This window comes from Talpa europaea (genome assembly GCF_964194135.1).
Source record: "Talpa europaea genome assembly, chromosome: 2".
In the NCBI taxonomy this organism is placed as follows: Eukaryota; Metazoa; Chordata; class Mammalia; order Eulipotyphla; family Talpidae; genus Talpa; species Talpa europaea.
The window spans coordinates 15,720,789-15,732,996 of NC_140068.1; the positions used below are offsets into that span (position 1 = coordinate 15,720,789).

The window sequence follows — 12,208 nt, forward strand, 5'->3', positions numbered from 1 at the left end:
ATTTAAGTATTTAGGCACTGTTAAATATATTTATAAATAATCCCTCAATAGCTAATTTTTATAAATAACTCATGAAATTAGTTTAACTGGAAAGGAAAGATATATATTTTATAATGATATCCTTCCAGAAATAGTGGAAAATATGACCTAACACTGTGGCAAAGTAGGTTAATAATTTCTGTAGCGACAAAAATATTTAAACCAAGTGTTGCAGATTATTGCTTTAAGTCATGAATTAAACACCCCTGATTTCATTAAATCTAGAAGGAATACTGTGTAATTAAGATTTTTTTAACCTAGTAAAGGTAAAGACTGGATGAGGCTGTGAACACACAAATGGAATCAATTTTATCGTTACAGTTTATGGTCATTTCTACATATATTAGTTCATCTGCCCTTCACAATCACCTTACATGTGATAAGTTCAGCAGGTATTTTTACCTCAATTTTTCAGATGAGAAATTGAGATGACAAAAGTTAAGTGGCTGCCAAGTCACAGAGCCACCAAAACCAAAAGTTCAGATTCTTGCCATCTACCTTAGAAGAAAATGGATTCTTCTTCACAAAATTCAGAATATTAGGAGTTGGGTACATGTTAAAACTCAGAAGGAATAGAGAATATCATTTACAAAGTACCATTTTTTTTTAGATATGACAACATGATACTAAGAATCACTTGATTAAAAAAAAAGTGACTATCAGTTTCATATATATATCAGTAACATACAAAGGGGCTTGTGGATAGTCCTGTCTCACTGGGTCACTTTCTCAATTGGCAAAATGAAGAAGGCAGATTAGAAGATACTCAAAATCCTTCTACTTCCAGAATCCTATGATCTGCTGTTTGCATCACTCATTATTTCAAGAGTTCGCTGACTTCTTCAAGAGCTGGAGATACCAGCTCTTCTGGCTGCATCATACTACATGAAGTAAGGCAGTCAGACACATTTGGCTAATGAATGAATGTTAGAATAGCTAATGAATGGCTTAGGTCATGGGACTGTTTCCAAGGTTCAGAACCTTCTTATGGGTCAGTAATATCCTGGGGAGTACACTAGGGATAGTAAATCAAGTCCATCAGCTTCTCAAAGGGAAGCAATGGTTTGAGACATTAATAACTCTTATTTAAATAAATGGGTACATTATAATCATTAGAGAAATTTAGGCAATCAACTCTGGTTATCAGAGACTGCCATCATATGAGAAACTGTGTTTTTTCTTTAAATAATTCATGACATTCCTTTCTAAGATGGAAAACTGGAGACTGAGCAGGCACAGCCCTGGTGAAGCGTGATCTTCACAGTCTTCCGTATTTCTTTGGCATGGAAAGGAGATAAATCCTAAAAGCTTTTTTTGCCTTTAAAATGGGGGATTTTAAGTTATTGTCTTTCTAAATAAAAAACAGTACTTACCATTTCCCATGTGTTTGTTCACATTTGATGGCGGGAATTGGAAATATCCCAACACTTAATTCTCTATAATATGAATCATGACATTTCATATACTGCTTACTTCCAACGAAATGGCACACTTCCCTTTGGGCTGTCCAGTGAGGGCAGCATATGTATGTGTTATGGGCTCAGTTATATGCCCTTAAAGTTTACATACTGAAATTTTAATTCCCAATACCTCACAATGTGAGTAAATTTGGAGGTAGGACCTTTAAGGAGGTAATTAAGTTAAAAATGAAGTTATTGAGGGTGAGCCCTAACCTAATCTCACTACTGTCCTTAGAAGAAGAGATGAGGATATAGGCACACATAGAAGAGAGGCCAAGGGAAGACATGGGAGAAGACAGCCCTCCATAAAACAGGGAAAGAGGCCTCAGAGGAAGTCACTCTGCCATTTTGACCTTGGACTTGTAGTCTCCTGAACTGTGAGAAATCATGTTTCTGTTGTTAAGTCACCTGTCTGTGGTACTTGGTTATAGCAGCCCTGGCAAACTAACACAGTGTGTCAAAGCCACACTAATGCTGAGGAAGAATGATGTCACACCTTCTCCAGTTCTTCCTTAAAATACGGCTCAAGTGCAACTCTACCACATTCCACAGGACTTCATACAAATCCTAAGCACTCTGAGTATCTAGCATTCTTCCTGAGATGTAAAATTAAGTGTCAGGCTTTGTAGTTAATCTATTTGACAAACATTTTTAGTGAATCTACTATAGAAAATGTCTTTTAAAAGTTAAAAAAAATTGAAGACCAAGTTAATAGTTGATAATTGCTAGCAGTCATATTTCACCCATGGAAGATAAAAATTCACATTAAAATGAAATGTATTAAAAGAGATCAGACAGATAATGTAAATCGAACCATGATTACTGTAACTTAAGATTCACGCTATCTGTTCTTCAGTGAATTTTTTAAGAGCCTTCAAACACACAATGACTACTGGATTATTTAAAAAGGATTTTGCTATATTTGTGAATATTGAAAAATGAAAAATTTTTATAATCAAAAGAATAGCTATTTTTAAATTAACCCATCTCTAAAGCTATTGTCACCTACTTATTCAGAATCAATCAGCTGCTAAACATGCATTTATGAATGATCATCTATCATCTTTCTCTGAAAATCAAATAAAAGGCTTCTAAATATGCAAATTTTCATACAGCTAATTAATGGAAAATAACTTTTAAGGTCTGAGACAAAAACAACAGCTCTACTTTTTTTTTTATTTCATCTTCGCATACTTTAACCCCCTACCAGAAGGATGAATAATTCCTAATGTTCCAGAAATGTCAGCCCACAGCAGGTCGTTCTGGAATTGATTATTTCACAAATGCATTTCACATTTAAAAAAAAAAAGCAAATTAATGGCAAATGAGTTATGCTAGAAGTTCAGGGTGCTCTTGGTGTAATAGTGAATACATAATTAATTACAGATATTAAAGTATCCTATAGCATAAATTATTTAAAACACCATATATACATATACCCACCACAGCAATAAATAAAACTAATACCAAAAGACAAATTAAATCCCTTTAATTGCCATCCAAATTGTTCTGAAGTTGTCACACAAAAATTGCAGTGTGGATTATTATGAGTCAATATATTATTTTTATTCATAACAATAAAAACAAATTTGACTTCAGATAAAAGAAATACTAAAGAATTATGGAAGGAGAAAGAAGCTAGACTTATTTAGATTTCCCCAAGAAGAGTGATAAAAATATACTACAAATGTGGCATTCTTTATAAATTGAAGCAAAATCTTAAAATACTAGATGAACATTCTTTTGTCTTCTATGGTTGGTTAAGAGCTCTGTTTTTGGAAAGTCATTCCTTTTCACTAATTAATATATTTCCATAGAGAAAAGTACTTTGAGAGACCTTTTTAAAAAAGTGTCTCCCGGGTGGCCGGGGTTATGTCTCTGGGCTATCACCCCTATAGCCTGAGTTCCCATCGCAGGCCAGAGAGTTAATCCACACGTGGCACAGCAGACCTTTCCTGTCTTGCTTGCTGCTCCCCTCAGCAGTATATTTCAGTATATCAGCCTGCTCTGCTCCCCACTGTCTCTGATGAATCCTCTCACCCCTTGCACCTCTGGCCTACACTCTGGCTTTTCTATGCAAAAAAATAAAAAAAAATCTTTAAAAATAATTCACTTAAAACTTTGCATGTTCAACATATTTCATTCAACGATAGTTTTAATGGGAAAAATATAAACTCACGTGTCGTATACATTGAGCAACCAGTTGAGACACATATCCACACAGAGGGGAACGTTGACCAGGTCCTTGTGCATTTGTTCGAGGCCATCATAAGCAGTTGTCAGGCAGTTGATAACATCTGGGACACTCAGAAGCTGATCATTTTGGTTCAACTTATGCTGTTTGAAAACTTCATTTGTTGTATTCAAGTCTAAGAGATCCACTGGTGATGTAAGAAAAAGGATTATGAAGAGTCATTATATTATTTGAGGGCACTAAAGCAAAAACATTTCTAGTCTCCATTATTTAGCTTACTTAATTCCTCAACTTAAGATCTCTTTTTAAGCTAATTTCAATAAAAATTAAAAAAATTAAATTTCTTTATAGGAAACAACTAGCATTGCCATTCTTTCATTTCGAACCTCTTTCTTTTTCCACATTTGCATACTTTTGAATCTGAACTTGGTCACTTGTCAATCTGATCCCATTTCTTGCTCTTTGGAATATCAAATTTTCCTACTTTCCTTTGCTAGCTTTCCTATCTGAAGTTTTCTTTCTCTGAAATATAGGAAAAATAGAAACCTCTGTATCTACCTCAACTTGTAGAATTTCCCATATATATTGTTCTCCTCTTCCTAGCTCTGGAGAACAACCAACTCACCACCCTCCCGTTCATCTTTTATATCATTGCCCAGTAACTCATTCATGAACAGTTTCTCAATAAGTACATCATAACTTTCAAAGTCCACTGAAAATGTTCAGTTAAATATATTCTGCAGAAAATAATAGCTCCGCACTGCCTATCACATCAGGCTTGATATAAGGGCCCTGACAGTCTTGCCCTAACCTGGCTGGATTCCAGGATACTCTAGCACGTATGAGGTCCACAATATAGTCCCCACATCTCTAGGCCTTCATGTGCTTACTCTCCATGTGAAGAACATCTATAGAGGATGAAGGTGGACAGGGAAAGAGAAGGCAGAGCCCCTGCCCGCCAAGATAACAGGTCTGCAGAGCATACAGAGAGCTCTACTAAAAAGGGTGAAAATGCTTTAAGAGAACATACATATTTCTGGGGCTTAAATTATTACAGATTAAAAACTATTTCTAAACTCAATAGGGAATACATGTTTTAATGAACGGAGATATGCAAATCTGAATAACAGGACAATCCATATTCTTTAGATGTCAAATATATTATTGTTAAAATTTCAGATAATAAAAATAACTTCATATGAGTTAGAAGATCAATTATGTTAGGAAAAAAAACAAAGAACCATCTGGAATTTTCATTGTTCTTTTTACCCCACTTCTTGGCACTGTACGCTATTTTCAATTATAAACTTCCAGAGGACAGGGGCAAAATTCAAATTCATTCTCCATAGTGTCTGACAAAGGGAAATGCTTAACAAATGACAGTAGTTACAGAAGTATAATTCCACACAGATACAAAAGAACATATTCAAAGACTGCCAACATGTCTAAATTTTCTGAATTCCAATACTAATTAATGCCAGCACACAGGCTGGCTATTGTAATCCCCTCACACGGTATAAAGTGGCAATAGAGCAAATTCCAAAAAGACTGTTTCCTGGTTCAGGCTGTCCTTGCATTTCTTCCAGAAAAACCTCCTTTGGAATATACTTTGCAGCTTTGACAGTCACTCTCCACATCCCACATGATATCATGTCTTCAATTTTGGTGATTTCCTCTGACACTTTGCCTCAGTCGGCATGCCTCTCCCTGGAGTGTGTCACACTGAGGTATACCTTTAAAGAACTGGCTATAATTCAATCCCAGAAATTATGATTTTTTTTTTGTTTTTGTTTTTAAAGGGAGTCAAATGACAGCTCAGTCATGTGGCAAAAGAATCACTTTCTAAGCAACTTTCAGGCTTTTTCCTTAGTCCCACATCTGAGGTGGAGAGAACACATGGAAGTGGTCGTCACTCTCCTGCTCTTCAAAACACATTGGCTTAGCACGTTTGTGACTCTCGTAAGGTTGGGCATGAGGATTGTTTGACCTTGGCCTTTCTTTCTTAGCACCTTTCTGATCTTCTCTTGCCCAGATGTGTCAGACACATATCTTCCCTGTCACTAGCATGGGGACTCGCTCAATTACTAGTCTCTGAGGACAACTGCAGATGTTCCTTACCCTGATCTCCTGCCTGAACACTCCATTCCATCCACTTTCCAGCTGCTCTGTTCCCTCCTAGAGCTGTATTGTTCTCTTTCAGGAACCTCGCCTGATTATCTTCAAAATAAAGGACTGGCCTTGTAATTATGCTGAAATCTTGGAATGTTGCCATGACCTCCTCTAGACCATCAGTCTGGAAATGATGAGATATTATCCTATGCTCCTTTCGTCCTCGGCAATTTACCAACTACCAAATCCCCTCAACCATGGGTTCTCCCTCCTACTTACAAATCCACTCTCATCTCCCCTCTTCCAACTACCATCAATCAGCTCAGTTCCATCATCTTTCACCTGAACTATTTTCTTGTCTTCTGTTCCCTCGGTCCTTTTCTGTCTTAGATATTAGCTAAAGCATTGCAGTGGCAGGAATGGACACAGGGCAGGTTTGGAGAAGTCCTGGAGGCCTCGGCGGCTTTTTCAGGTTTTTATTGGGACTTACCAGGTACATGGCAGGCAGGGGTGCTGGGGGGCCGGAAGACTGGCAGGCCCCCCCAGCCCCTAGCAAGTCTTCACTCTGTGTGGGCTCTCCAGTGTTCTCTGGTGGTCTCTGCTTCTCTGCTCTTCCACTGATGTCCCCATGACACCACCCTTAAAAGCCCAGTCTCAGCCCAGGTGAATCCCATCTACCTATGCCCACACCCTCCTCCAGGTGTCCACCATCAGGCATGCATTCAGGACCGCAAGGATCCATCATCCATCCTAATGGTGGGAAGGCAGAAAAGCCTGACATCATTTACTTACCCTACAAGCATACATCCACACTTTGCCCTATTTCCTAACTCCCACAAAACAAAAAATGGCTCTACAGCACCCTCACTCCAAAAAAGAAAATCTAAACATTACATACAACTTTGTGAGAACTTAGAAAATAAAAATTTAAAGAAATAATTTAAAATACAACCTTTGAGCTGGACCTAAGCTGATTTTAAGGAAATTTGTGAATACTAGACAAATGGCTCATAAGCTACACCACTGAAATCTAATCATTCCCTGTTGTTCCTTGAATTCCAGCCAAGCCTTTGAGTCTAGCGCTTATCACTCCCCACTGCTTACTCTTTCATCAGTGGCCACGTGCCTAAACCCCCGTGTGGCTCAGCCCTTGTGCTTCCTAACCACTGCCTTGTTCTTGATGGTGAAGGGAAACTCGCCCTCCTCTGACATCACTTCCCCTTTGTTTCCCTATCACATAAAGGTATTAAATTGAAATACAAAAGAGTACACTACATATAATACATATGTGTGGTCTGCCTGACATATAGTTTTAAAATCAAAACACAAAAGAATTCATATAATGCAATGGTCTAAAGAAAAATAACACCCACTCTAGGGTAAATGAATTAATCAGGCTTTTTATGACACTAGCCTCTGTGGCTATCATCTGCAGCCTTCATCACGTTGATGTAGAAGATGCCTGATGTTGGACACCTGGAGCATGGGTGCGGGCATGCAGAAGTGTGCACACCTGAGCCTCAAGGTCAGGGCTATACGGACGCTACGAGAGGACATATGACTATAGAAGTGGTGATATCAGAAGAAAATACCAGAAAGAGCCCAGGGAAAAAGTAAAGATTTGTGGGGGGCTGGGAGGCTTGGTTGCCTGCCTGCCTCCCAGCACCCCCTTCCTGGCCCATGCCAGCTTCTTGCATTCCAGCCTCTCTGCCTGGTGTACCTGGTTCCCTGAGAGAGCATTAAAGCCTGCAAATCCACCAACAGCTCCAGGACGCTATCCATCTGCCTGAACAGTGGACCTGCCCTGTGCTTGCTGGCGCTACACCCAGGAAACTGCAGAGACAGCATACCAACTGTAGGGTAAGGTAAAAGTATTAGGCTTTTCTGCCCTCCTGCCATTAAGACAGATGAGGGAACCCTGTGGTCCTGAATGCATGCCTCATGGCGGGCACCTGAAGTGGGTACACCTGGGCTGAGAGACTGAGTTTATAAGGGCGGCGTCACGGGGACGCCAGCAGAAGCCAACAACGAATGGAAGCCGAGAGAAGAAGAGAAGCAGAGAGAATGTCAGAGAGAGCCCAGATAGAGTGAGGATTTGCTGGGGGCTGGGAGGCCTGCCAGCCTCCCAGCCCCCCAGCACCCTGCCTGCCATATGCCTGGTAAATCTAAATAAAAGATCTGCAAAAGCCACTGAGGACTCTGATTCCTCCTTCACCCTGTCTGCTGGATCAGAAAACCTGCTCACAGCCCTGTTCCTGTCCCTACACCAACATCTTGGAAAGCCTCCTTAATTATGTCCCTCACAAAGACAGGGAGAATCACTAACCTTTATATTTCACTTGATTTTTTTAAGTATTTATGTCTCCCTAAATAATACAACATTTAGTTCTGTTGGTTTTGAACGATAAATAAATGGAATCAAACCAAGAATTTCTTCTGCCACTGATCTTTTTTTTTTTCGTTCAACTCTAGTTCTAAGATTCCACCATGTGGATGCTGATTATTAGCCCATTTATTTTTGCTGCTGTATCAAATCACTTTTATGAATATGCCAAAGTTTACTATTAAAAAGTGCTGCCATAAATCTTCTCAGACATATCTTCTCATATATTCCCATAACTTTCAAAGTCAAATCATTCACTCAGTATATCCTAGGAGAAAGCTCTTGAGAGAAGTTGTAGAAGGGCCGAGGAGAGATGAAAAGAGACTCTCACATAAAAGCTTAGTTCATGGAGAGAAAAATAATAAGTACGCGGGCAAGCAAACAAGCAAGAAAGCACACAGAATAGCAAACATAATGGTAAGTACCATATAATAGCTGAATCTAGGAGGTGGAATATCTAGAGTTACCTAAGCCTCATGAAGGACAGGTGCCAGTTACAGCTGAATCTAAAGGAAGAGAATTTACCAGCCTGGGAAGAGCGTGAGCAAAAATGGCTGAGACAAGCTCTTCTGGCAGGACCAACAGAAGAGAGCCAGCACTAATTAGTTCCTCCAGAATGAATGAGTGAGGAGAACAGAGACATGGACTGAGGCAAAGACCATTCCATGCCGAGGACAACAGGAATCTGTTGTAAACAAGTGAGCTGTGTCTACGTGCAGTGTGTTCTCTCTAAATTTAAGCTCTTTGAATGTGGGAACCAAGCCTCTTTATGTTGTTTTATCTCCTGCACAATCTGGGGCCCAATAAATGAATGAACAAGGACACAGCAGAGACTGTGCCCCCACCACGTTAGGACATAATGCTGGGTGGGGATGAACACAAAAGGGGAGGCAACTCCTGACCTAGGGCAGTTCTCAACAGGGTGGGGCAATTCCCTTAGCAGGATCCACCACCACAAAGGACCCGCACAGTGCTTCATGGCCATCATAAAGTGCAGGCACTTGAATCAACGTTGCAGGCAGGTGGGTTAGCTTGGAAACATTTCCAAAGGAAGTAAAATTTTAATGGTATTTGGGAGGCACAAAGGGTTACAGACCATTGCAGAGGAAGGTCAGGGCACTTCAAATAAACAGAGAAGATGGGAGATGAAGGAGCAGATTAATCATGAACAGGTGAGTTCCTAGAAGTGGTGCAAAGGCCCCAGGCTGGAAAGCAGTGGGGGGAGAAGGAAAAATAGAGAACAGGTGGCTCAGAGGACATCACCCTGAATATTTACAACACGCAGCACTCTTCTAAGTATGCATTGCTACGACACTTAGCCTATAAACATCGCTTCCTCTGGAGGTTGAAGAAATGAGCTGAAGAAGAGAGTTCTTTCTTTAGGGGTTAAAAGAAACAACAGAAGAGAACGCCAATATGTTGATATGTTTATCCACCCAGAAGTATTACAGGAAATTGAAAGCTTGTTCACAATGACAGGAAGTGCTCTTCTGTCATGGAGATTTTGTGGCTGAGTCATTTGTCCTCATTTTATAGCTCACCGGGTCTGAGAAGACCTTCCAAATCTGTCAGCTGGATACTGGATATGCAGCTGAGCCCCCTTCAAAGGTGCCGTCACCCTGACCTCACTGGACTCACTGACCATCTCTTTCGTGTGACCCTAATTCCAATCCTCTTCTGGCTCAGCATACAATTAGTCAGTGTGTGGTAGCTTTATTCTATTTATTTGTTTATTATACTTGGAATTCTGCATCATTTGCCACAACTACAGGCCCCTGCCAATTATCTTTGGGGCTCTGGGTCGTGTGAGTCAAGGTCAGCTCTTTTATCATGTCGTCTGATGGTGTTTGCAGGCTTTTAGATTTCTCATCCACACATAGCATATGTTTTTCTTATTTTAAAGCTCTGTGTGGCTATATTTTCCCTGAATGATTCTACACTTCTTTTTTTCTCAACTCTCCGCATGTAACCAGTTTAAAATGTATTATTAATTTCTACTTATTTTACAAGAGAAGCTTTCTAATCTTAATATATGATTTTTCTAGGGTAACTTTGAAAGTTTTGCTGAACTGCCTAGACATATAGAACAATTGTAACAAAAGGAAGCAAACAAAAAAAACTAGGAACTTTTCAAATTACCCTGTCTGAAAAGTATAGGCCAGTATCTCTTCTTGGATTAACTCTCCTAGGAGGCTTACATGTTTACTTAGTAAACACAATCATTAACACCAAAACCACAAACGGGATCCAGACAGCTTAATCCATACTCTAGTCTAAGCATTCTTATTTTTTACTTATATTTAGGTAATTTGGTGGGGAAAGTAAACCTTTAGTATATATAAGGACTATCACAGAATATCACCCTGAAAATACTCTCTGCAGGCGAAGTTCATGTTGCCAATACTAACGTCTCAAGACATATTTAAATGAACAGATTCTTTTATCTAATTTTCTAAGGTGCCAGTTCAAATTTGGATCAAGGACGGATGTTTGCCTTATTATATGATTGTGCTAAATCAGTCTATTTGGAACCTGCACTTCCGAATGGGTCAACTACTAAAAAGGCTATGATTTATTACTTTGCTTCCTTGCTTTAGTTCTTTGAAATGGGTGGCAGCATCATTTTTGAAAAAGCTCTTTATGTTAATCTTGTATTTTGGTTAATTTTGTTCTTCAACTGAGAATGGCATATGCTTATTTGTTTTACTGCTGCATGCTGATGGGGGCAAATAATAGAGCATTTATAGAAACACAGCCAACTCCTTGAGTGAGGTACACTGAAAATCAGATTAGCTCCACAAACACATCACCCCCTTCATTTATCTTTGTCTTAAAACAGCAAACCAGGCAATCCAGAAAACAAGGTGATTAACTCTGGTAGAGTAACTCACAACATAGAGCTTTCTGCAGTCTCCGGATTTTGATGGCTGTACGGTAGGCGGAGAAACGTACGTTGTTCAGGTCAGCTGAAATGGTAGAGAACACACCTTAGTATTAACTTATATTGAATGGCAAGAAAGGATTTGTTTCTTTCACATAATGAGAATTACGTTCACCTGCATTAAAAAGTCTTTTCCTAAATTCCCCAGCATTTATTTAAGAAAATAATTAAATGTTCATTAGCACCCTGGTGAGATACATTCTAAAGCAGTGCTACAAAGAAAATGTAAAGGAGGGATAAGGAGGGAAATGAGAAAAAAGAAACTTTTCATGGCCTAATAAAACATATCACACCCCAGGCTGAGGGACTGTTCCTCTCCACTGCGAAGAAGAATTTTCCTCCAGGGCCTTTTTCCCCAATGACAATTAAATTAGTTTTCTGTCCACCAGGGTGTCCATCTCTCTACTCATAAAGCTAGTCTGTTTCTATGCTCATTTATGTCTTGATTTTTTTTTTTTTTTGCTGCTTCTGTACTTTCATGGATCTTTTAAAATCATCCTAAAATCAATCTTCAAATCTTTAGAAACAACAGATAGTACAATTTCTTTCTCTGTTCCCTAAAGAGAATATCAATATTAGAAACCAGCAGAAATAAAAGAAAACACGGAAATCATCAAAATGTGTCCCCTAAGTTTACAAATTAAACAAACCAGTGTCTTTTCTCTCAGCCTTTGCAGTTGCCCTTCCCCCTTCCCATGAAAGCTCACAGAGAGGCCCCAGCAGCACTGTAGCTACTCAAAGAGAAAACCCTTTCAAAACCACTGGACCAACCCAAAGCAGGCAAAACAGTTCAAAGTCAGTTTCAACTGGAAAGCCACAGGATCACAAGACAGCCTCAGTAAAAGCAATTGTGCGCTGGTAAGAGAAAGGTTGCACAAAGTCCTATTGGAATGGGTGGAGTTCATCATGGACTTGTGAGCCCCAACCAACATCCTGTCCAAACAATCTGGCCCACTACACTGGACACAAGGCATCACGTTGGACAAAAAGTGTTAGCTCCTGACCAATGGATATCTCACAACTCCCTGGGATGAGAGGGCTTGGAGATCACATGTGCAGATGGAACATCTGGATGTAGCTCA

General features: G+C 39.5%; 1 protein-coding gene across 1 annotated transcript in view; it reads right to left on the reverse strand.

Annotated features, from left to right (window-relative positions):
- The window catches only part of UTRN (utrophin), a gene marked incomplete at both ends in the record, with an annotated part of 425,527 nt that overhangs the window by 62,195 nt on the left and 351,124 nt on the right, over positions 1 to 12,208 (reverse strand). The window contains 2 exons of the mRNA XM_084229017.1: positions 3,679 to 3,880; positions 11,077 to 11,151. Of these exons, the coding sequence (XP_084085143.1) occupies positions 3,679 to 3,880; positions 11,077 to 11,151 (277 nt within the window). The remainder of the gene's footprint in view (positions 1 to 3,678; positions 3,881 to 11,076; positions 11,152 to 12,208) is intronic.